This window comes from Struthio camelus, chromosome 16 (assembly GCF_040807025.1).
Source record: "Struthio camelus isolate bStrCam1 chromosome 16, bStrCam1.hap1, whole genome shotgun sequence".
NCBI classification, from domain to species: domain Eukaryota; kingdom Metazoa; phylum Chordata; class Aves; order Struthioniformes; family Struthionidae; genus Struthio; species Struthio camelus.
The window spans coordinates 18,830,176-18,856,097 of NC_090957.1; the positions used below are offsets into that span (position 1 = coordinate 18,830,176).

The 25,922-nt window shown below is 38.8% G+C and overlaps 2 protein-coding genes across 2 annotated transcripts in view; both read left to right on the plus strand.

Moving 5' to 3' along the window:
• MED13 (mediator complex subunit 13) overlaps nucleotides 1-3,501 on the plus strand; it is a 58,546-nt gene extending 55,045 nt beyond the window's left edge. The window contains exons 29-30 of the mRNA XM_068910175.1: nucleotides 517-617; nucleotides 1,371-3,501. Of these exons, the coding sequence (XP_068766276.1) occupies nucleotides 517-617; nucleotides 1,371-1,503 (234 nt within the window). The 3' untranslated portion in view covers nucleotides 1,504-3,501. The remainder of the gene's footprint in view (nucleotides 1-516; nucleotides 618-1,370) is intronic.
• A 2,011-nt stretch (nucleotides 3,502-5,512) lies between these two features.
• On the plus strand, nucleotides 5,513-25,489 carry INTS2 (integrator complex subunit 2). The gene is made up of 24 exons (XM_068910183.1): nucleotides 5,513-5,901; nucleotides 6,026-6,164; nucleotides 6,880-6,982; nucleotides 7,239-7,352; nucleotides 8,047-8,177; nucleotides 8,287-8,460; nucleotides 8,977-9,203; nucleotides 10,036-10,161; nucleotides 10,758-10,829; nucleotides 10,941-11,055; nucleotides 11,713-11,781; nucleotides 12,223-12,357; nucleotides 12,868-13,044; nucleotides 13,779-13,887; nucleotides 14,899-15,003; nucleotides 15,448-15,612; nucleotides 15,830-16,031; nucleotides 16,613-16,738; nucleotides 18,368-18,557; nucleotides 19,655-19,900; nucleotides 20,923-21,030; nucleotides 22,409-22,514; nucleotides 22,696-22,872; nucleotides 23,710-25,489. The coding sequence occupies exons 1-24, from the start codon at nucleotides 5,609-5,611 to the stop codon at nucleotides 23,877-23,879; spliced, it is 3,579 nt and encodes a 1,192-aa protein (XP_068766284.1). The 5' UTR covers nucleotides 5,513-5,608; the 3' UTR covers nucleotides 23,880-25,489.
• The last annotated feature ends 433 nt before the right edge of the window (nucleotides 25,490-25,922 follow it).

The following is a 25,922-nucleotide window of genomic DNA, read 5'->3' on the forward strand; positions in this document are numbered from 1 at the left end:
TCTACTTTCTTCAGCCTTATTTGTGTCTGGATTAGTGGTGCCTCTTGGCCTAAGCTCAACTGTGTTTTTGGTATAGGACTTTTTTTTCTTTTTTTTTCTTTTTTTTTTTTTTAAGGAAGATTTATTATTTAGCTTAAGTAGCTCTATTTATGGAATGTAAATAGACTGGTCTTATGGAAAGCAACTGAACTTTAAAGTTCATATATTACTAGAAATCTTGGGCCACTTGGGTCACTTTTTAATTTATTTTTAAATAATCACTTAATGTAGGCAAAGGGATTTAAAAATAAATGTTTCCTAAGATATGTTATGCTATTAGCACTCTGCTTTTATGAGTGCATTTCCTCATATTCTGATAATTCCGGTGCTTGTTAACTGTATAAGGTTAAAACATGGTTTGGCTTGCGTGTCACACAATAGAAAGTGGCTGAAAGGTACAGACCAACAATATAGGGGGAAAAGTATGTTGTAGTAGAATCAAGTAGTAACTGCTAGCGTTTCCTCTTCCTTTCTTAGGCCTCTTTGCACCTCCACGTGCCTTCAGTGCAATCAGACGAGCTACTCCACAGTAAACACTCCCATCCACTTGATTCTAATCAAACTTCTGATGTGCTCAGGTATTTATGATTGATCACTTACAAAAATATTCTGCATGTCATTTTTCATACTGCTGTTGTAAAGTTACATATTTATTTATTTTTCTTGCTATTAAGTTTTCTTTTTTGTGCTGCTGATAAATACTTAAGTACTTCACATAGACACATTGTAAATTACTGTGCTTTGAGTGATTAAAAGATGGCTTTATCCCAGTGCAATTAAAAAAAAAAGAAAAAAGAAAAACCCTAAAACATCTCAAAGCCCTTTTTAAACTAATGTTGATTACAACTGAAAATATTTGAAAGACAATGAATTCCTCCAGCTAGAAGGGAGTTTGAGGTGTAACATCGAAGATGGTGCATAAACGAATGGAAGAAGATTATAGATGAAGTTGTTAAGCCAGAATCTTGCATGGGTTGTGGGAACAGTGAAGTGCTGAAGCAGAAAAGAGTAGACCCATGAAAAAATGGGACACGTGTTGATGAGGAAAAAGTCGGACGTCTCTAGATTTTTATTTTCATATGCAAGTCTCCTGATATTAGTTAAGCATCAACAATTAAAATGGCAGTTTTTCACTGAGAATAAAAAAAAGGTTTAGCTTTGACCTGCTGTAATAGTTCTGAGAGCATGTTATTTCAGAATGTTGGCAAAACTATTTTGTGTGTTCAGTACTAAAGAAACTGGATTTTTATTAAATTAGGACTATAAAATGCCTTCTTGAAAACAGTGGTGGGAAAATCTGTTGGCTTGATGGAAGCTTGTTTGCTTTCTAGGTTTGTTCTGGAACAGTACAATGCACTCTCCTGGCTAACCTGTGATCCTGCAACCCAGGACAGACGGTCATGTCTCCCAGTTCATTTTGTGGTGCTGAATCAGTTGTATAACTTTATCATGAATATGCTGTGATCTTCATCTGAATTTTGAAAGACAAGAATGAGGAAAAGGGATATTTCACTGCAGGACTAAGTTATAAATTCTTCTCAGTGCAAGTTGTTTGTGATGGGGTATGAATCTTGTTACTTCCAGCAAATATTGCTTTGGCTTGTGAGAAGGGCATCTATAACCCTACTGTCTTTGATGCAATGACTCTGGGGGACTCTTTAGAATGATGATCAGAATGTGTATTATAACATTTTTAGTAGCAAAATTAACCATTTTTCCCCAGTCACAGTATTTGTGAAGAGTAATGAGCCATAGTACCCAGTCATGGTTAATGAATTTTAAAGCATGGAGATGAGAAGAAACAGGAGGAACAATAAGTTTCAACCTATGGCTTCAGAACATCAAGATGTTCTTGTATTGGATTATAGTACCTAGTATTCAAAAAATGCCTGCATCTCTTATTTATTGTAAGTTTTTAAATGTATAAATTGTCTTATATTTCTTAACCTCTTTTATAAAAATTTTCCTAGAAGGTTTATACTGCCTTCTTGCTTTAAAGCAATTGGTCTAAAATATATGTAATCGTCTTAATTAAAAGTTGCAGTAGGTTGCTTTTAGAGTATTATTTTTTTGTAAGGGGGTGGGTGGGGACAGTAAATTTGTATTGTCTTGATGTACAGTTTAATGGGGATAGAGGGGTTAATGTCCATACCATTGTGTGTGGGGGATTTACAGCTAAGCTGTAGTTGCAGAGTACATGTACAGTAATGAAGTTCACTGTGTTTATATAAAATTGAAAAGGTACCGGGTCTTACAGCATTTTATATCACACCTTTACAGAGTAACAATGGCAATATATAAGTGATATTGTAGGTGGTTTAACTTGTAGTGAGAATAAAATGAATAAACTCTTCAACTGAAGTTTGTGTTATGGTTCAGGGCTGTGGCTAGATTCTCAGATCTGTTTCCAGTAGACAAGTTTTACTATTGCAAGGATATCTATTGTGCATTGTTGTTACCTGGATATTCTTGGCACCGTGGTGACTGCACTATTTTCTTTCACGTTTGTGGCAAAACACAAATCTGAGTCGGAACACACAGACACAGAAAACTCTGACCTTATCCAAAGTCTCCTGCAAGGCTGAAATTTAGCCCAGCTCTAGCCATTTTACAAATGAAAAAAATAGTCAATCTTGACTTTAAGATTGGTGTGTGTTTAACTAAAATGTGGTGTATATAGATTCTCAGTGAATTCTGGTATTCAGACTTTATTCCACTAGTAAAAAGCAAAACACAACCCTGAATGTTTTCCTTTTTCATGTATTTTGGCACGGAGGTGAAGGTCTCGAGTATCAGTGCATGGCCTTCCCCTTATCCCCTTTTCAGACTCCGGCTGGGGCATGTGCCAAGGAGGCTTAGCCCTCCCTAAGGAAGGGTCTCGTGAGTTATAAGGCTTTTGTAAACCTCTCCCTCTATCTACAGTCGCCCTTTTTCCTCAGTAGTTTCCTTCCATTCTCTCAGCACATGCCAAATGTCTGATGCTGCTCTAAAATGGCCCCTACGGGTGCTGAGGAGCAACAGCATTTTTTTTTTTTTTCCTTTGGTTCCTCATCTTCTGACTGCCAGGGTAAAGACTTACTCCTGCAGTGCCCACGTGAGCCTGTTGAGAGAACCCATGCTAGTTTATCACCTGGGTCTCAGTACTGTTCATCTTGCCTGCTTAAATCTTGAAAGGAGCAAGTTTTAAGATACATTGGGGCACCCACTGTTAATCCTCTACAACGAAGAAATCACTTGTATTTACAAAACTTATTATGTTGGTGAAAATTATGTTTTGTAAATGCAAAATATTTGCCTGAGATCATTTTTCCTTGAATTGTGTATATGCAAAATTAGCGACTTTTTTTGTTTTTGTATAAAGAAGTTGTACAATTGGTGACAAAAATTTTCAGTAGTTTCTTCAGAAAAAACATGAGTGCAATCAGAAGTCAGCATATTTTGATATTAAAGGTAAAAACCTGGGTCTGTCCATTACTTTTTCTTGATATAATGATAATGTACTGCAGATTAAACAGCACACTTCTGTTTTAGAGCAGGTGTTTTCTTTCTCATTTGGCTGAGATTAAGGGGAAAAGTGCATCTAAAACTGGAGTTTTCAGAGCACGTGTCTTTTTTGTTTCGTTTTGTTAAATCTGACTTGTATCCATAAAGGTAAGTGAATCGGCTGCCTGAGCATTGGTATAACTGTACTCTGTTATCTGGACCACAACCTTCCCTGTGAAACTCCAACTGTGAAGTCTGCCTCTCCCCTCCCCCCTCCCCATGTCCCCAAATGCAGTTTAAGTAAACTGTCATATTGTAACCACTAGAAAAGATCAGGAGGGCCATTTTTGGAAGTGATGGTCACAGCCAGCAATGTGCATATCAAAACTGCCATCCCCATGGAGCCAGCTACTACATTGGGCGTGCTTTTTTGTTGGTTTCATTCACTTAGCCATTTTCCTCTTTTAAGGGCACATAATTAGTGATTTATGAATAAAATTGTCACAATCCAATAATTAGGGTTGTTTAGCAAGTACAAGCTTAATGTATTTGAACATTTCAGCCCTAGCTTCTCAAAATGGTTTTGCAAGAAAACATTGTTCCTGGCAGTGCTCTATTAAGAGGAAATAAACTTATACAGCTACTTACGTATGTTAGATAGCCAGTGAAAGATGCATCTGAGATCCTTCAGTTCAGATTTAAAAAAAAAAAAAAAAAAGTATTTTAATTTAGTTATACTGTGCTTAAGCCATGCAGTCATCTGGACTGTGACTTATACTGTTATTTGAATTAGGTTTCTGTAAGCATTGTTGCTAGACTGGCAGGCCACCAACTGTACTTGCAAACAACCCTCAAATTTTAAAGTAGCTGTAACATGTTAATCTTCCTAACGTTTCCGGAAATAAGTAAAAATAAATGAATTTATATTTAAATCCTCAGCTATGTTCTTACTTAGCTGTCAGTATGGCGCAGGTTACTGTATTTCTGTATTTACCTCCTATGGTAATTTTTAACTTCATGTGTTGCTATGAAGACTTGCAGATGTCTTTATTCAAGCACTATTTGTTAATACTGTAATATCAAAATATGTTACACTATTTTAAAGCTTTCAAAAATAAGAGTAAAATGTTTTTAAAATGCTATTGCATCATATAATTTGCTGCGTAACGGTATGGCACAGCATATCAGTCTGTTTTAATAGTAATGCTGCATAAACAATGTTTGGACTGGGTTTCTTTTGAGAATTTGTTTTCTGAATTAGGTGATAGCGTATGACACTACTGTCTTGACAACCTGCACTGGGGAAGGTTTTTTTTGTCCTTAATTAAAAGGATCCAGGACTATTCCGGGGTGGTGGTGTGGGGGGAGGAAGAGTGGTGGGGGCGCTGTGGGCGCTGTACATCCTGTTTTTTTAGCGGAGTAAAACTTAAATTTACAGCAAAACTGGATTTGGGACCTACCATAATCCTCAGGGTCACTTTTCAGGAAGTTACTCGTCTAGCTCTCGCTGTTCCCGAGTAAACTGGATGTCAGGAGCTGGCGGAGCCGGCTGCAGCCTGTCGCCTCGGTCCTGGACGCGCCCCCCCGCAGCCGGGTCGCGTTACCGGGGCCCTTCTTAAGTTCGCACACGGCGCTGACGGTTACTGGTCCGAGCCGTCGCCTTTATCGTGACAAAACGTGACTGAGGAACAAACGCTATTGCTGCCGAATGCCATAAACGCTGAGTTGTACAAATTGTGATTGAGGAAATGGAGAGAGAGAGAGAGAGAGAGAAAAGGTTTATACTTTTTAAAAAAAAATTTCAAATGGAATAAATTATTCATGAAGCCTTGCTTGCGCTGTCTCTTTATTTACGGCGGGGGCCGAGCAGACGTCCGGGGGAGGGGGGGGGCGCCGTCCCCTCCCCCCTCCCTTCAGAGCGGCCTTCCCGCCGGCGGCGCGCGCGCGCGCACCCGGCCGCCCAACGGCCGCCCGCCGCGGGGCCGACCTCACTTCCGGCGGTGACGCGGGCGGCGCGCGCCGGAAGGCGGCGGTGGCCGGCGGCCGTGGAGCGTGGCCGGTCGCCGCCGCGGGGCCGGGCGCCGCCATGGCGGAGTGCTCCGGCCTGCAGTTCGTGAGCCCCTACGCCTTCGAGGCCATGCAGAAGGTGGACGTGGTGCGGCTGGCGGCGCTGAGCGACCCCGAGCTGCGGCTGCTGCTGCCCTGCCTGGTGCGCATGGCGCTGTGCGCCCCCGCCGACCAGAGCCAGCGCTGGGCGCAGGACAAGAAGCTCATCCTGCGGCTCCTCTCGGGCGTGGAGGCCGTCAACTCCATCGTGGCCTTGCTCTCGGTGGACTTCCACGCCCTGGAGCAGGACGCCAGCAAGGAGCAGCAGCTGCGGTAACGGCGCGGCGGGCGCTGCCCCGGGAATTGCGGTCTGCCTTTAGCTGAGGAGGTGTCTGTGCTCGTCGGGCTCGTTTGTTTGTTCTTTAACGGTTGTCGTTGCGTTTCCGTTGTCTGTTAGACACAAGCTGGGAGGAGGCAGTGGAGAGAGCGTCTTGGTGTCGCAGCTCCAGCACGGTCTGACGCTGGAGTTTGAGCACAGTGATTCGCCTCGTCGGCTTCGTCTTGTGCTTAGTGAATTACTAGCAATTATGAATAAGGTAAAATTTCGCTTCCCCGTCGCTCGGCGTTTGTGAATTTTATATCCCTGAAAGCGAAGAACCAGAAAGCTGCAGGCGGGATGTGCTGAAATAACGCCAGGTTGCGTTGCTGGTGCTGCCGGTGCGTGTCAGGGCCGTTCTCCGGTCCGTAGCTGCTTCGCCGAGACTTAAACTCTGTCACGTAAACTCCTCGTGAACCCAGCTTCCCAGAGAAAGTCTTTCTTCCTCCCGGCAAGGAGGGCAATCTTTTCTTAACAGGCTCTGTACGTTCTATAACATGCTGCACTTAAATACAATGCGATGGCTTATAAGAGCAGAAATCATGTTTCAGGATGATGTTGTAGCTTTTCCTTCTGTCCTTTTTTTTTTTTTTTTTACTGCTATTGCAGTAATATGCACCACCACGTTTCTCACTTTTCTCTGTGTTTTATGTTCTTCTGTTAAACTTACCCTGTTTATAGACTTCTTAGTAAGCTGTTTTTCTGTTTTCCGGAAAGAAGCAACGATACCAGCGGTGTTTAATTATCTTTACTAGTAAATATTGCTTGTTCTAAGCATTTTTGCTTGCCTGTTCTGTTTATAGCTGTACATTTTTGACAGTTTTTAATACGTTCAATCTGTTGAATTCAAAGCTCTGAAAGTCTGACAGGTGCTGATTGAGTTATACAAATCACTTCATGAAACCTGTTCTGTGATGATGAACGTTGTCTTATAGGTGTCAGAATCAAACGGTGAGTTTTTTCTCAAATCGTCCGAGCTCTTCGAGAGTCCTGTCTATCTGGAGGAAGCAGCAGATGTTCTCTGCATTCTGCAAGCAGGTGTAGTGCTCTGTATTTATAGTGCTTTCCTTAATGCTGTTTTGCTTGTGACTTCGCTACTTACAAACGTAAAAAAAAAATTACCCTAACTTTTGGAGCTCTCCTAGCTGAATTAAGATTAATGTTGGATGTCTAGCTCTTTGGAAGAGGAATAGACCAAAGAGTAATCTTTCATTCGTTAACTTGAGCACGTTACATAAATTTATATTAAAAGCTACTGTTTTACAGTGACTTATGAGATCCTCTTTTTATCCAGAGCTGCCATCGCTGTTGCCCATAGTTGATGTAGCTGAAGCTCTGTTGCACGTTAAAAATGGAGCCTGGTTCCTGTGCCTCCTAGTGGCCAATGTTCCCGATAGTTTTAACGAGGGTGAGTTACAGTTTCTTCTTGCCAAGCTTTCTTTTTGTAAAGCTTTGAAATAATTTCCAGCAATCAAATTGATTCTAGGCTAAGCAGCATAAATATTTGAACTGAGGAGCGCTTGGCTTGTGAAATGCACTTTGGATGCATTTATACTTAGAGATGCTGAAAGGCCTCTCGTTCTCATCGCATTCACTACCTATTTCTGCAGCGTACTTCAGACTCATTGTGTGCCTGTTGCAGTTTTTCATCTGTAGGTCACCTTTATAAAGGCTGATTCAGACAGTGAATGATTGGGTCTAGGAACCTGGTCTGTCCTTGCTAATTGTCCTTGTCTCTCAGAGCGAGGCATGTTATGAGGTGAAAAATTCATACTGCCGTTGCCCATTTATTATCACTTATGTAGCAAGAAGACTTCAGTCTGCAGGGCTGCCAGGTGCACAGGTTGCGTTAGACAGAGTATGAGCAGTAATTGAATGATGCCTAAATCTGTAATGACCCTATAATTTCTCTGAGGAGAAACACCGTTTCCTTATTCTACTGATACAGCGTTGATCAACAGTTCTTCCCTGGCACAAGGTTCGTGTGGCTCAGTTAATAAATCACAGTCCGCTGAATGAAAGGGCTCGTCTTGTGTTTATATGTTTACGTGGCTTTCTGCTGGAAAGGCCAGATTTACTTAGACCTCCTCTCGAATGTTTAGTCTGTAGAGGTTTGATTAAGAACGGCGAGCGGCAGGATGAGGAAAGTGTTGGAGGCCGTCGTAGAACAGAAGCACTTCGTCACCTGTGTAAAATGAACCCTTCCCAAGCTTTAAGGGTCAGAGGCATGGTGGTAAGTCTGTAATTGTTCTATCACGAGACAACACGCAAATCATAATTGTGATCCTTATTGGAGCATTAAAAAACAAAAAAAAAAGATTGAGCTCGGCTATTTTGTCTAGGTGGAAGAGTGTCATCTACCAGGTCTTGGTGTTGCTTTGACCCTGGATCACACCAAAAATGAATCTTCAGATGATGGAGTGAGCGATCTGGTGTGTTTTGTGAGTGGTTTGCTACTTGGAACAAATGCTAAGGTTCGGACTTGGTTTGGAACTTTTATCCGAAATGGCCAACAGGTAGGTACGCTTTTGAATATTCGCTTTCAAAAACTATTTTTGTAAGCTGCTGTAACTTGTCTGGATGTGGGCGTGCACATTTGTCTGAAAGTGCATAGCTCCTATGTTGCTTCTTGCCACAGCCTTTACAAGGCAAATGGGACCATCAGATCTCTACATAGTATTACTGAAGACAGCTATGTCATTGTTCCTCTGAGAGATTTTTAGGTACGTGATCCAATAGCCATGGAAACGAGGGAATCATAAATCAGTAATGTTTAGCTGGTATATGTGTTTGTGCTCAGTATTTGCAAGGGAAAATTGTGTCTTGACTTGCTTAAAGCTTGTGTTTCATTGAAATAAACCATTGTAACATGATCGTGTGTTACCTGTTACCCTGGTACTGAAAATTTTATTAAAAAATGCCCCCCCTCCCCATTCTTTTTTTCTTGTCTTTGTCATTATGGAAGCTTTTATGTAATAAAACGTCTGATGACATGAGGTTTATATTGTTGTTTTCATCTTTTAACCTCTCAGAGAAAAAGAGATAATATCAGTTCTGTGCTTTGGCAAATGAGAAGGCAGCTGCTCCTGGAGCTCATGGGAATCCTTCCCACGGTTCGCAGCACACACATTGTTGAAGAAGCAGATGTTGATATGGAGCCAAATGTGTCTGTGTACTCGGGACTGAAGGAAGAACATGTTGTGAAAGCCAGCGCATTGTTACGTCTCTATTGCGCTTTGATGGGAATTGCTGGGCTGAAGTAATGAATGTTTTAATGCTCTATGTTTTTTTTCGCTGTCTGTCCAATTTAAACAGAGGTTGGGATCTTTGGGCAATTTTAACGTAAGCTCTCTCCTAATGTCATTGTGTCCTTGAGCCGTTATTGGCAGGATGTGCCATTTTTAGTGCTGAGGGAGACACTTCTCGTGTGCCCAGGGCTGGAATTGCCAGCTGATTAAAGTTTCTTTATCGCTGTAGTGTAGAGAGAGCAAATACTATGTAACTATGCAGAGAGAGGTATGTTTTTTTGCTTTCCAGTACTACTCTTATCAGAAAAGCTTTTTATTTTTCTATTGGTGAAGATCCATGTGTAAACTACACTGGAAATGTTTACCTAAAATAATCATAATAGGAGAAATGCGCTCTCTTTAATGTTCCAAAATTCAATCCTATAGAAGCACTAAAAAAAAAAAAATCTAGGCCTCAGCCTTTGGAGCAGTGTAGAACAAAACAGCTGAAAACTCTAGCAACCTATGTTTTATGAACTTTTAACTTATTTTTCTCTACTTTTACTTTTTAGAGAGTGATAATGTAGCATCTTCATACTTTATTAGTTTTAATTTTAAGTATGTGGTACTACTAAGCATGATTATACCCTGAGGAAGTTTTGTCACTCTCGTCACCTCTTAACAGATTTTTAACATGAGTCTTTAGTTCAAAGAGCTAATCTCAATACTCATTTATTGATAGTAACTTGGTAAACAGATACACATGAAGTAATAGAGAAAATTTAAATAATCTGTAACCGTTGTGATGATATTGGAAATCTCTCTGCTTTTAAATTAGGCAAGATTTTTTTTCCCCTCGTTTAGACCAACTGATGAAGAAGCTGAGCAGCTACTTCAGCTAATGACCAGCCGTCCTCCTGCAACTCCAGCTGGTGTTCGCTTTGTGTCGCTCTCCTTTTGTATGCTTCTGGCCTTCTCCACTCTTGTCAGGTACCTCTTGATAGAGAAGGAGCTTTGTAAAGATGTTACTGCTTGAGCACAGTTAAGGCAGCGATGTCCCAGAGCTGCACAGCTCTTCTCTCCTGATTCTTTATACAATCTCTGTACGCTGGTTGAAAGGGACCCGTCTTCCAGGACTGCGAGTAAATTGATGTTTTACTCTGCTCACCCTCTTGTTGATATGGCGAATGCTTTTGAGAGGGAAGTATCAGCATTAGCCTGGTTTGAAATGGCTACAATGAAGGCTGTCTGAAGGCAGTTATTCCCTTCTCCACTGAATAAGTTTGTGGCTAAATCTTTAAAGGCCCTAGACAAGAGAGTAGCAAAATAGTTGCTTATGTGTTGTAGCTTTCTGCCCCGCGCTTTCAAGACAGGAAATTGCCTGACAGTTGGACTCTTGCACAGATTTCAAAGTGTATGTTAGATATCAGCGCTTATCCGGCTGTTTGATGCTAAAGAGAAAGTGACAAAAAAATCTCTTGGTGTAAGATGCCTTCCTCAAATGTTGATTTTTCTGCCTAGTAATTACTCGTAAAACTGTCTGTAATTCCTGGGGAAAAACTGTCATATGGGATTTCTTTGTGCAGTACCCCGGAACAGGAACAGCTCATGGTAATGTGGCTTAGTTGGATGATAAAGGAAGAAGCTTACTTTGAAAGGTGAGAGCAGGCTTTTTTTGTTTTGTTCTTACTAATTCCAGTAATTTCACATTTACTTATGCCCTGCTGGAAACTAACTCTTTATTAACTCTTTTCTCTGTATTATTGTAGCATTTCTGGTGTGTCTGCTTCTTTTGGAGAGATGCTTCTCTTGGTAGCCATGTATTTCCATAGTAATCAGCTCAGTGCTATCATTGATTTGGTCTGCTCCACTTTGGGAATGAAGGTAAACTCTAAGCTGTTTCCATCAAATATAGTTCTCTATTAAATTCCCTTTTTTACTGTGTATTTATACACCTACAATTATTTGACTTTAGATTTAAAAACTTAGTTACTGCTAATATACTTGAGCAAACGTGTACTCAAGACATGAGCAAGTGACTAAGTTCCTCTAGAAAAACTTCAAAAAGTACATACAAATAGATACAGAAGAATCAATAGATACAGAAGATAAAAGATACCTTCAAAAAGAGCTGACTTGTTGAAATCAATACTTGCAAGATATGAACTTTTTAGAAAACTAACTGAAGTCCTTTTTAAACTGTCTGGAAAAGTTTTATTTTAAAAAGTTTGAAGAAATAGCTATATATGTAATGTTTAATCAGTTTCTGAAAATTATCGAGAGAGACTTGTGTTCAATTTACTGTCCTGTAACAACAACTCGCCTCATCAAATGTAAAAGCTAAGTAGTTAGTTTTCAGGATGAGGAAGATGTGTGGAGTCATGAACTTGTGAAATTTGAAAATTATGTTGCTTTATATTCCACGTATAGATATATGAATGTTTTCCTGGTACTGCAAGACAAGTTGAAAAAGGTTAAGAGTTTATGAAATAAGTTTGAAGCCAGAACTTAAAACAGCAGGTACTGTGTTCTTTGTTTCAGATTGTTATTAAGCCCAGCTCACTGAGCAGAATGAAGACTATCTTCACCCAGGAGATTTTCACTGAACAGGTATTTTAAGTCTAAGCCTTTTTTTTTTTTTTCTTTTTTTTTTTTTTCTAATTTAAATCACTTCAATTTGACCTACCAGAAGAATCCAAATGCTGCTGGTTCTGAAGAATCTTGGCCTTTTCTTTTTGTACATTGATCTGGTTATGCTTTTTTGAACACTTGTGTTTTTGAAGTACGGGGAAGCAAATGAAAGAAATTGTCCAGTATGAAACTATTTTTTTTCTACAGCAGGGAATTGTATGCAAATGTAGTACATGTGCTACAATTGTACATATACTGTATTACACAAACTACATTAAAAAGTCATTTAGCTTCCAAACACACAAAACTGCATAAATGCCAGAACAGATGTAGTTTTGCGACTTTGTGATGTTGTGCTTATGCGTTGTGATCAGGTGAATGTTTGTGATATTTTTCTTGGTAATTATAACTTTCCTTTAGGTTGTCACAGCCCATGCAGTTCGTGTGCCTGTTACAGGCAATCTCAGTGCCAACATTACTGGGTTTTTACCTATTCACTGCATTTACCAGCTTTTAAGAAGTCGGTCATTCACCAAGCACAAAGTATCCATTAAGGTATGACCTTCATTTAATTTCTGTTTGTAGTTTTGGATGTTGATTAGATTCTGCAGGCATTTATTTATTTATTTATCTTGGTAAAGTAAAATTAACTAAGAAGTTTTAGTATGGACAGAATTCTTTGCAAATCTAATTGCCTATTGCCATATAATTTAAGAAGGAACACTATTAAATTAGCATACCCAATTTTAGCTGTGTAATCCTGAGACTGGAACTTAAGGAAGTTATAAGGAAGTACTCTCCCTTTTCTGCACTTAATAAACTCCTAGTTGGAAGAATATTTCCATCCAGGACAAATTTGGTTGGTGGAGCTGTACAGAACAGGGAAGCTCTTCCCTGATCCGAGGTTTATGACCAGGTCCAACTCAGAGCTGGTGTTACACTTTCCTAAGTCAACGCCCCATTCAAATACATTTTGCCTAACTAGTTAAAAAGGGATTCACTGGCAAACCAAAACATTACCATCCACCTTTGAAACTAAACATGTAAGGACATGTTTTTTTCTAGGACTGGATCTATAGGCAGCTCTGTGAAACCACCACTCCACTTCATCCTCAGCTGCTTCCTCTTATTGATGTCTACATTAACTCTATTCTTACTCCGGCATCTAAATCCAACCCAGAGGCCACAAACCAGCCTGTCACGGAACAGGAGATCTTGAATGTTTTTCAAGGACTCACTGGGGTAAATTGCTTGTTTACTTCTTTCATGGGTGTTCAGGTGAATGTGAGGTACATACAGGACGTTTTACATAGGCTTGATGCAGATACTGAAAGTTGCCTCTTTTTTTTTGTTTTTGACCCCTATATAGTAAACTGCCTCCTATCCCATATTTTGATGGGACTCTTGTCAGTGCTAGTCAGGTTTCTGTGAGGGTTGCTGTTTGTCCCCCCTTTGCCCTGTTCCTTGGGAAGTGACCAACTCATGCTATTAAAAAAGAAAAACACTTTCTAAAAAGTTACTGGCTCTTTCTAGCAGTAAAATGAATTGGAAAGTGGAGGTGCTTATTTGGCACTGTTATAATTTTGTTTTTCTGACTCGGTCTTGTTAGATCAAAAATCTTACTTAATTGAAACTTCCTACTTAATTTTGGAAGAAGCACTTTTTGAAAGAAGTACGAGAACGGTCACTTGGGCACATCTAGAATGTGTGGCAAGCCTTGACTTGCATTGAAATCCTGGGATAGCTCCATGTTGGTGTCCCAAGTATTCAAAAACACATTTGATGTTTGAAGTTTTATCTTTTTTTTTTTAGAAAAATAAAAATTTCCCACAGCCTTCCACTTGGAGCTTATCTGGCTTGATATTTTTATCCAAGCTTTACTGCCTTATCTTTCTTCATATTTGCAGGTAAATCCAAATTTGTGTTCCCAAGAATCAGGGATGCAAAATGACGTTTGTATGTGGTTTTATGTACAGGGAGAAAATGCTCGACTCGCTCAACGTTACAGCATCACAACACGATTGCTTGTCCTCTACTACGTCCTGTCGTATGAAGAAGCACTTCTGGCAAACACTAAGACTCTAGGTATATGTGAACGCATTCAGTGGGCAACAGCTGAACTGAAAGTTAGATGCAAATACAGGAATTCTTACAATAACCAAAGTTCATATTAGAGTCAGATTTAGCTCAGTATAAGAAGTTTAGATCAGAGTTTATTTTGGCAGCGTAATTCTGGTAATAAATATAGCATTACTGTAGAAATTAAGGAGATGAAAGTACTACTAAAACTCTATAGTTGTGCTCTAGATTGAAAAGGATCCAATTTGGCCAAAAAGTTACCAGAAATGTTTATAACAATCTGATGAATATAGCAACAAGTAACAAAGAGGTCTTAATGACTTTAGATCTGCATTTATTCATGTGCCATCGAACTTGCAACCTTAACATGTTTCCTCTGCCTGGTGATTTTATTGTTGACAAGGCCGAATAATCCCTTTTTGCCTTTGAAATTCAGACTTTAAATCAATACTAAAAGAACGTTGCGTAGTTTATTGACCGAGCTTGACTTAATTGAAAACATGGTATTTATATCTGATGTGCGTTTTTATCTGCCCTTTTTAGGGTGCAAAACTTTCAGCATTCATCAGTGCTGTGTTGTTCATATTATCTAAGAAAGAAACACATTAAAAAGCAATTACGGTTCTTCCTGCATTTATAACCTCTATCCTGCTATCGGTTGTTGTGTGTGCTAACAGGTGAAATTCCATGAAGCAACTGCTAGACAGTTTTTTTTATGTTGAATAAAGAAATTGCAGTTTGGAGCTGTGATCTCAGGATCAGTTAGACTTGATCAAAAATGTTAAAGAGATCTTTTGAACAAACCTAGATGCTGCCGGGAAAAGATTCATTTCACAGAAATGCTGTTCTAAAGGGCTTAATTTAATACCCTGATAGGTTTGAGGTCTGTTATTTGGAGTTTTCTGTATTTTGCCTGAATAATATAGAGGCTAGTGCTTTACATTTTCTTTATTGATTCAGTTGGAGAAATATTTTTTCCAACTATTATATGTGGTTTCTGTCCCTGTTTCCTTATAGCTGCCATGCAAAAAAAACCCAAGTCTTACTCTTCAGCATTAATGGATCAAATTCCAATCAAGTACCTCATCCGCCAGGCACAAGGACTGCAGCAGGAACTTGGAGGTATATGTGTGTGTGCAGGTCTAATGTGCGTGAAGAAGGAAGGCTAAGCGTATTTCCAGCTTTACATCTGTTGTCTGTTTCACGGTGTGCCTTCTCTTTTTTGTTTAACATCCCTCAGTAGTCACTAATGAGGTTACAGGTATGTTTACAGCATCATAGTGAAAGTTTGGGGAAGACGATTCTTTCTAGAGTAGATTTGAATTACCTGAGAATTGTATAATTGTTCCAGACTGCATTTTAGAGTTTCTACAGGTTCCTCCCACCTTTCCAAAATGTAACTTTCCCTTTCTGTTGGAGTTAAAATTTCAGGCCATAAACATGCAAGCTTATTAAACTTCTCAGCAGTGATTCAGTTATGGCCTGTTGTTGAGATGCTAGGGACGTAATATGTGCAGGTGAACGATGCAGCTATTTAAGATTTACGCTTTCTTAACACCCTTACAGGCCTGCATTCTGCACTGTTACGCCTTCTTGCTACTAACTATCCACACCTCTGTATTGTGGAAGACTGGATCTGTGAGGAGCAGATCACAGGCACTGATGCCTTACTGAGGAGGATGCTGCTTACAAACATTGCCAAAAATCATTCTCCCAAACAGCTCCAGGAAGGTAAGTAACCTCATTTGAAGTAAGCAGTTTTCTTTCCTAATTGGTTGGAATTTAGTGGGTCCGGGAGTGTATATCCATCTGAATCATTTGATTATACTGCATTTGTATAATGAGAATGTTCTGCTGCAAGCTTGTTTTGAGTCTATGAACTCACTTGAAGGATTTTTAAAATGTCAGAGTCCAGTTTTATCAAAATCCCATTGTATTTATTTTGTAGCGTTTTCCATGCTCCCAGGAAATCATACCCAGCTGATGCAGATTCTGGAACATTTAACACTTCTCTCTGCTGGTGAATTGATCCCATATGCAGAAGTATTGACTTCAAACATGAATCGGTTGCTGAATGCTGGAGTCCCACGGAGGATTCTTCAGACTGTCAATAAACTTTGGATGGTTCTTAACACTGTGATGCCAAGAAGGTAGGTTCAGATTACTGTTTCGTTTGTTGTTGCAGATGGGTGGAATGCAACTTTCTATTTTAAAATAGTGACAGGCTGCCTTTGTCTATTATAGTAAACTTAACGACTGGGTCCAGGAATTGGAGGCTGTGATCGAGTAGACTGTGTTGGATTTACATTCCTTTGTGCTTTGTTGAAATTTTTGATCTGTTCTCTATTTAAAAGGAAGGTAGTTTTTGCTCTCAGGGGAAAGGAAGTCTCCAGCTGGCTTATAATAGAATGGTTGTATAGTATACATCATTTATGACATATTATTTCTGAAACGCACACACTCTGTTCTGGTAATAGTGTGCCTTTTTAGAGGAAGTAAGATACTCTGTATTGCAACAAAAACATGACTTGGTTGATATCATTCCAGTGAACGTAAGTTGACTATATCTTGGTTAACTTCAGGAGCTGCAAGTGCAGTATGGGGCGTTTTGCTCCTTGGTAGGCTTAGAAAAATACATCTAATTGAGATAAGTGAATATCCAAATGCTTATGTGATCCTCTTTCTCTTACGGATTATCTTATAAAAATGTTAAAAATAATCTCATTTTTAGACTGTGGGTTATGACTGTTAATGCTCTGCAGCCTTCAGTAAAAATAGTCCGACAGCAGAAATACACTCAGAATGATCTGATGATTGATCCTTTGATTGTACTAAGATGTGATCAGAGAGTTCACAGGTAAGCATCTCCCTCCTTTAATTTCTTCTGACGCTCTGTGGTACTTAAAATTGATGCATAGTGAGTGGTATCTCACAGAAAACTTCTGAAAACTTTCAGTACTTCAAAATATTTTCAAAGTAGTTGTATGAGCTTGTAAGTTCCCTCTTTTGCTGCACCACTTTTTGTGTTAAGCTTGTTGGTCTGAGCGCTGACTGAACTGTGCTGTTTCAGCACGTCACGCTATCCAGATGAGTCTCTTGTTGGACAAAACTTATACCCAGTTCTGTTTTGGAAACTCTGGGATTGTAAATGGATTTGCACACAGATCCATCCATTTTGTTAGATTTGTGCATGTGAATTTGTTCCAAATAGACATTGTGGCATACTTAAAATGGCTGCTGCCACATGGTGGTGGCTGTAACTGAAACATCCTTCCACTTTATACTGTCTTTTGCCATCCCTCGTGGGCCTGGAAGTATTCCATCTTTTTGGGTAACAATTTCTGCTGGCAGATGCTTGATGAATATGACAAAAGTAGATTTGATTCATTTTTCAAGTAAGTATTTTAGTAGTACTTGGAAATTAGTTCCTCTAGATGTCAGTGATGACAGGGGAGATGTATAACACTGCTTCATGGCTTTGATGTAGAAGAATAAGCTGAGAGTTTTAGTAGAGAAAATGATCATAACTGATAGCAACAAACCAACTTGTAAGGAGAACGTAAAGTAATGCAAACAATACAAACTAGAATTTGAAAAATGGTAGCTTTGCTTTTTCACAGTCCTGAAGAAAATTGCATTTGTTATTTTAAAAAAGATATGTTAAAAAAAAGATACGTTACTCATTTTAAATGTACTTCAGCCTCTAGCTTTACTCCTTTTGTATTCTTGTTCATGTCTTTTGTCAGTTGTAGTTTATTTTTTCCCCTTTTGCTTTTTCATTATCTTTCTGTTCATAATTAAGGTGACTATTAGCCATTTATTTGTTCTTTATGTTCTTGCTTGTATGTATCTGTCTGCCCTTGCCTTATAGCAATTGAGTCATTAATCCAGTTTCCATTTGACTTGGTACATGTTTGTACATTTTGAAATCTAGCAGTCTAGATTTCAAATTTCTATTGATCATATTTTTAATGCCAAACTGTAGGTGAAATATTTAAATGCATGTCCATTCAGCCCTGGATGCAAATTGAAAATCCCAAGTTTCTAGAACTGTTAGGGAGATTTATAATGCAGTATGATTTGAAAACTATCATCTTAGCATTGTGGAAGCAGTTGTTTAGAGCTTGTCTGCCTTGTTTTTTCTATCCCCATCATTCAGATCATTGTTTTGGTTTAGTTCATGTACAGCACATAAATTTTCTGATTTCTTTTGTTCATAGACTGTTAAAAATCAGTTTCGTCAGGAGTTCCTTGTTTTTGTAGAGCGCGTGCGTGCCTATGTGTGCATGGGAAAAGTAGGAGAATGGCAGGACAGCAGAAGGGATTGTGACCTTAAGTATTTTGCTGTGTTAAGGGAAATAGCTTTAGTATGAACCAGACTACAACCAAATGAATCTCTGAGGAGTATTTTTAGTTTGTTCCTATTGTTATAGGCATACTGTTCTGCTTTCTGAAACATCTTTTCTTTACCATGTTTCTGTATTAGGAGTCCCCCTCTGATGGATATAACTTTGCACATGTTGAATGGCTATCTTCTTGCTTCAAAAGCCTACCTCAATTCTCACCTAAAGGAAACGGCAGAGCAGGACATTAGGCCATCCCAAAACAATGCAATGGGTCCAGAGACCCCAGAAGTTACCAGGGAAGAATTAAAAAACGCATTGCTTGCTGCTCAGGTAAGGGGGAGAAATAGATGTAAACTGAAGTGGGAAAAGGCAATGATAAACAGAAATACAGGCTTGGGAAATTTAAAAAAAAAAGAGACCTCTCTACTTTTATTATTGACTTCTGTTGCCAGAAAAAGAAAACTGCCTCTGCGTTTGACTCCCGATTGTATCTAATATAGCATTAACGTTCTTCCTCCCCACATAAAAATTTTCTGTTTTCTAGTCTGAAGCATTGTGTTGGTTAACTATACGGATGGTGGATTTTCGTCATTTGTTAGTTAGAACAAAAGAATTTTGCTTACTAGCACTTTTGCCTTCTTGCTTGGGGTATCCAGAGGGCTCTTTTTCTACTCAGCATTGGCGTAGTAAAGCATGAATAAATGCGACGTACCTGCGTAGGATCATTTGAACTATGTTGTTTAAGAGAAGCAGCCAGCCTTGTGAAGTGTGAGGCTGAAGAACGGTTAACTTACTTTGGCATAATGAGAATTCTTGAGTAATCCTGTTTCACAGACAATCTTTTCTTACCTCTCTCTGGAAGCAAGACCCTATTAGAAGATGGGTTTTGAGTCAATAGGAGGTTTTATATTTAAATGGTAGTCTCTTCTAAATACTATGAATTACATGGCCATGTACATATTTTGTCTGATCTCTGTGATTTAAGGGATCATTGGATTATTTATTTATGCTACCTGATACCAGGTTTACTATGTGCTTGCATATGGCATACGCTATATATATGTGCACATAACAAGAGTCTGTAAGCATTTCAGTACAAACATGTTATTTACATATATGTTTTAAAATGATATTTGATTCCCTCAAAATGACTCTTCTGATCCATGCTTATGATGATCTGTTTGCTCCAGATGTAAGCTTTTGTTCTTGTTGGAGTCTTGATTCACATATGCGGTGTTTTGGGGAGAAGGCGCGGGGGTTATTGCAATTCTCAGGGTTTGTGATTTTTTGAACTGTTGTTTTTTTTTTTTTAATTGAAACAATTCTAGCCATCTGACAGCCTTTAATTTCTTAAATTGCCATTACTTTGTATTTGATTTTGTTTGTTTTTTTTTTTAAGCATGCTGTATTGTTTAATTTCTTCCCAGGATAGTGCTGCTGTGCAGATTCTTTTAGAGATCTGCTTACCTACAGAAGAAGAGAAAGCTCAGAGCAGTAACACCCACAGCCTGCTGAAAAGCGTTTATAGTACCACTGGCTCTAAGAGCCCAGAACTAGAAGAAGAAGAGGATAGCTTGCTGTGTAACCTTCGAGAGGTCCAGTGTCTCATCTGCTGTCTGCTGCATCAGATGTATATAGCTGATCCCAACATAGTCAAACTAGTTCATTTCCAGGTCTGGTTTGCACTGTTTTAGTTCTTTAATGGTTCCCTGGTTAGAAAAGAGCCAAATGAAGTGTTGGAATGCTACTGTTGTGTTCTTCAGAAACTATCATGACCCCCTCCTCTGCCTCCCATTCCCCCAAGTCTGTAGTACCTACATTTCCTCCCTCTTTCCGTGCATGCACTCAGTGCTATAGCCAAGAGGGGAGCAGCTAAACGATGCCTGTTCCTCATCATTAAACACATGCTTTGTTTTTTCACTCCCCTTCTGTATGCCAAAATAGAGTGTCCAATCTAGGCCAGGGAAAACTGGCCTAATCATCTTATAATTACTTGTTCCACATCTTGTGTGGGTTACTTCTTTCTGGCTGTGTTCTTAAAATATTTCATCTATTATTCAAAACTGAAATCTGGCTTCAAATATAAACTTCTTCTTTTCTTTCCTTTTTGTTTGGACACACTTTATCTCTTTAGAGTGGAAGAAGAAAGGTTGCCTCTGCCAAAACAGCTGTAGATCCTTCCCCAAAAAGGGGGTGGAGAGGAGCTTAGCAAATTTTTTGCTATAAATGTGGTTTTCAGTGTGTGTTAAATTGCTCATTGCCAGATGGCTGTCTCTTTAAAAGGAGTTAATTTCCTGTGACCTGGAACTGATTAAGTGACTAGAAAAGTCCTAAGGGTCCAGTTGTGAAATAGGCAAATTGGGCCTGGGGTGAAGTTCGGAACAAAGAGACAAGGCACAAAAGGAAAAGGTCACTGCAGTTTGGTTTGGTCTGGGGAGTGGAAGAGGAGTTCATATGTAAATAATAAATTGAGTCTTGTGGATAAAGAACTGATTCAGCCTGGGGTGTGTTCCCAGCCTGCCTTATGTTGCCTTGGGTTATAGGCCTGTTGCTTAAAATTCGGAATGAGAGAGAGTTACAAGTAGATAAGCTTTGAAACAGCGTTAATGCTGTTTTAATCTAACTGAATATCTTAAATGCATCAGAGTTTTTGAAACACCTTTGACATATATGTTTTCTTTCCTAAATTTTACAGGGTTATCCGTGTGAACTTCTGGCACTGACAGTGGCAGGGATTCCATCCATGCACATCTGTCTGGATTTCATACCTGAGCTCATTGCCCAGCCTGAACTTGAAAAACAGGTACTGTACAGTCATCTAGTTTGAGAGTCATTTTAAGTAGTTAACCCTGCTGAAGTACTGGTTGGGGCAGGGGGAGTAATAAAGAGATCACTATTAAGGTAATGGTTTTAGCATTTTCATCTTAAATTAAAGGTCTCACCCTCAAATCACAGATTGTGACAATTCCTCTAAGATATCTCTGTACGTTTGTTTATGAAATCCTTGTGAAATTCAATGTTACATTCAGGAACATGAAAAAAGCACTTTTAGTAACGGCTTGAATTTTTAATTTTAACTTCATTTTTTAAGAGTATATATCAGTTGGCAAATGTTTGCCTACTTAGTTTTTTAGCTGATACTTTATAGCTAGAGGAACTTGCATTAACATTTAAATTTTGTAAACCTTTACTGCAGAGATATTCTGTAGAACAGATGAAGTAGCTTTAAGATTAGAATGTTACTCGTTTTTGTGAAAGGTTTGACTACCAAGTCTTTAGTCAGGGAACTATTGCTACTGCTTGACACAAGCTTGGGGCAAGACTATAAGGTGTAAATTCATAAAAGAATTTAAATTTCTTCTTTGCCAGCTATCTTACCAGTTCTTTCCCTAAGTGCAGGAATACCTTCACAAAGCCTATCAGAATGAAATGTGCCGTTTTCCTCAAGTTTATTCTTTATGAATCCAAAGTGTGGTGGTTTCTTCTCAGTATGAGCTCAGCAAAGGAGGAATCAGGAGTTTGCTTTAGAAATGTTTTGCCTGTATTTTTGAAGGCCTTGTGATGATTATGGAAAAACAATGGCAAATGATTGATAATTATTACTCCTTAAGGCAATTCATGGGCCTTGAATTGGTATGTTGTAACAAGGGGAGATTACATATTTGGCTGTTTCCAGGTAACTGAAATTTATTGGGCTAAAGATTCTTGTAAGAGAATAAAACAACTCCCCAAAACTGTTTTTGTATCAAACTAACTTCTTAATTACTTGTATTTAATCCCTTCTCAAATATTAAGTTACTGCTGATAAGAAGGCGCTCAACTGAAGTTAAAAACAGAACATATGGAACACGAAACAACTTTTACGGGGATTATGTTGTGAATTGTGTGTTGCTTTGTTTCTCACCAACAGTATCAGAACAAACTGTGTCTGTGGGGGAGGTTCTGAAACACTAACTCTGGTCCTTGCATTAATGTTAAATCTGTGAGCTTTTTTTTTTTCTTGATGTCAGCAGAAACATTTCACAGTAACTACTATAAGGCTTCTGTGGCTTTCATTTCCTCATTGGTAAAATCAAAATAGTTACTAATTATTAAGTTATGTGAAGAACTTTGGATTGAAGGTGCAAAGCAATCTCTAAATTTATTGCCTGTTTCTTTTTTGCCTTTCACCTACTTAACAGATATTTGCAATCCAGTTACTTTCATTTTTGTGTATCCAGTACGCACTACCTAAATCTCTCAGCGTGGCTCGTTTAGCTATCAATGTCATGGGAACCCTACTCACAGGTAAGCATTCCAGCAACGCCTAAGCACACTGTTGCAGAAGTTAAATTTATTTTGTCTAGACTGAATACAATTTTACCGAAATGCCAGTGTGATAATTGTACTTGAAAACATAACAAAAATTATTGATTGGATTTTGATAATAGTTCCTTTTTTAACGGACTCTTTTCTCTTTCCTTGACAGTTCTAACCCAGTCGAAGCGTTATGCCTTTTTTATGCCAACCTTGCCTTGTTTGGTTTCCTTCTGTCAAGCCTTTCCGCCTTTGTATGAGGATATTATGTCTCTGCTGATACAAGTAGGGCAAGTCTGTGCCTCTGATGTTGCCACGCAGACAAGAGACTTTGACCCAATTATTACACGTAAGTAAGGCATCTTGTATTTCAAAAATAATATCATGGTCCCAGGGAGAAAATGATGTTTAATGTTTCAGATGTTTCAGTGCAGTTTGAATGCAAAATAAAATGTACTACCGTTACCTTGTAAATATAGAAGGGGTAAAGGTGGATTTATTGGAGAGGAGGAAAGAAGTTAGAGGCTAAAGAGGCTGAAGACATTCCTTTGTTAAGCTTTTATGAACTTCCTTCCTTCTGTTTTGTTTCCCTGTGCGTATTATTGCAAGATTTAACCCTGCGTGCCAGGGTTGTGCATGGAATTTGCCATCGTAGCCTTAGGAGGAAAGGCATGAGCAAAGACCATTGGCTTTTGAGAACACAAAGACACTTCCATGCTTCAGCTATGGCATAAGAGCTGATTAGGGAAATCTTCCTAGTCTACTGGAAGTGCAAAGTGAAATGAGTTAGCTGAAGTCTCACAGTATGGATGGATAAACATATAGTGATTGTATGAAGAGGACTTAACTGTTTAAGTCTATTCGTTCAACTTGAGCGAAACATTCTGTCTTTTTTCTGTCTAAAAACAAATGTTCCGTTCCTGTGATACAAGACTTGCTAATATTATCTGTGCTAGGATATTTATGTTAAAAGAAGTCAGACAGAATATAAATAAAAACAATGAAGTCAGATGTAGGTGAAATGAAAGATGTTTTTAGTGTCCCTAGAAATACTCGCTGTATGAAATAGTGATGGTTCAAATGTACTATTTCCCAATATGCATATTTGCATTAAGGGTGTAGTATAACAATTATCTTTGCTGTATTTATTTGTACTCCCCCCCCCCCTCCTTATTTAATTTTCTAGGTCTCCAGCAACTAAAGGAGAAACCAAATGAAGTGTCAGGACTTTGTAAAGATTCATCTTATAAAAGTTGTTCAAGGGACATAGCAAGCACGGACCCTGATGTTCAGTTATGCCAGTGTGTTGAAAGTACTATCATTGAAATAATTAACATGAGTGTAAGTGGAGTTTAGGAAGTACAGAAATGAAATTGTACCATAGCTCGTATCACAGTCTACGGTGTCTAAATACGGCGAGAACTGCCAAGTGGATTGAGAAACTGGAGCACAAGTCCATGTCTTTCATTCATCAGATTCAGTTATGGCTGAACCTTGTCCAAAGAAAATAATTCTTTAAAGAGGCTTACGCTGCTTCCAGTGAAAAGTTCTGAGGCTGCTGGGGCTGGTAAACAATTCCCCATCCAGTGGAAGTGGGCATGATTTTTAGGCTTGCTGCATCACTTCATGAACTGAGCAACACACCTGTACGTGGTTTTATAACACTTTTTGAAAAGCGAACGCTTAGTTTGTTGAGCAAACAGCAAAACAATGGGTAAGAAAAGCTTGAGGTTGGAGAACTTTGCTTAAGTTCAAATGAACTAGTGTTCCAGAGGCTTGCAGAACAAGATGGAATAAAAAAATCTTCACAGAAGACTGGAAAGTGTGGTGTAGGCATGTCGTACCATTGCACTGAGACCTAGAGAAGAGGCTTTACATTTTTTTGGATTGGCTTTTCAAACCATTGGCCAGTGTGAGTTCATGAGATCAGTCACTTTAAAATGAGTTCATTTAAACATCTGTCAGCCTTCATTAACAGTTTGAAACTGGTCTAGAAGTTTCTAAAAAAAAGTAGTACAAAATGAGGTGTATAAGCATGATTTTTAAATAATATATATTTTTAATGCTGCTTAGGTGTCTCTTTTTTAAACATCACTTTGTTTAAAAGAGAGGAGAAAGACCTAAGGAAGAAAAGCACAAAGATATCTGAATTGTCATTAGGTTAAGATTTAAAAAAAAAAAAAAAATCAGTGTTGGAGGTTACTGTGACAGAAGCTGAATTTCACTCTAATGACTGGAATGACAGGTTTTAGCCATACCAAAGTGGTTACATCCTAGAAACTTGCAGCTTGGTGGACAAGAAGGCTGAATCCTTTTGTGCTTAATGCATACAGAACTGTCTCTGAAAGCAGTTGATTGTCCTCTCATATAGGAAAACCCACACGATTTAGCCTTGAAAGATGTTTTGTGGCATCACAGAAGGGTGTGTATGGTGCAATATCTGGAAGTTTCTTCAAAGTTGCACAAGCTCTCATGATAGGCAGCAAATGCTTTTGCAGACAGAGATAAAATTAAGGTTTGGCTGTTGTGCTAGAATTGAATGCAGTTCTTCAACGAACTGTAACTGCTAAACTTGTCAATGCAGCATTTGCTGTTTTGAAAATGACAGTATTTAGAGTCCAGGTTAACTAAGATATTTTTCAATTAAAACCAGTTTATATTCCAGAAATCATGGTCTGAATGTTTAGTCTGGCCTTCTGAATGTCTTGATGTGTTGGAATGCGATTCAGAAAAGCTAATATTGAATTGCCAAACAAAGATACGGTACACTTTCCAGAGTTACCAACGTGCTGATGTAAAGCCTGCTGTAACCAGGTGACAACACCATCTGACTACCAAGTATATTTTTTGTCATTTTGATGTAAAAGATGTAAATAATTTACATGTATGTATTTTTTCCTCTTATGCTTGTGATTTTATATGCTGTAGTGGTATTTAAGTAAAAACAAGTGTATGTTTTGGATCAATTTGTAGATATTTGTACTTTTAATTTCAAGAAGATTTGCCTATATCGATTTAAATATTCCAGTTTGATACCTAGGTTAAGTAGAGGGAACCATCCCTTAGGGCCTTAGCAAAAAAAACCCTCCCAAGACCAAAACAACCCAGCAGCGCTGGTGACTTGCAGATCTTAACGTTGATCCTGAGACTTTTGAATTGCCAAGAAAGAGTAGTTTTAAATGCATGTAAGTACTTAGACGTGACAGACTTTACTAAAAACAATTTTCATTAGCATTTTAGGTTCCTGTACAGTATTTGCAGTAGCTGTCCTAAAGGTAAATTAAAAAAAAAAAAGTCTATTTTTTCAGCCCTAAGGAAGAGGGCGTGAAGAACCAGCGCGTCCTACAGTGTATCCTGATTATCACGCGAGCGCTACCGGGGAGCCGGGCCCAGAGCTTC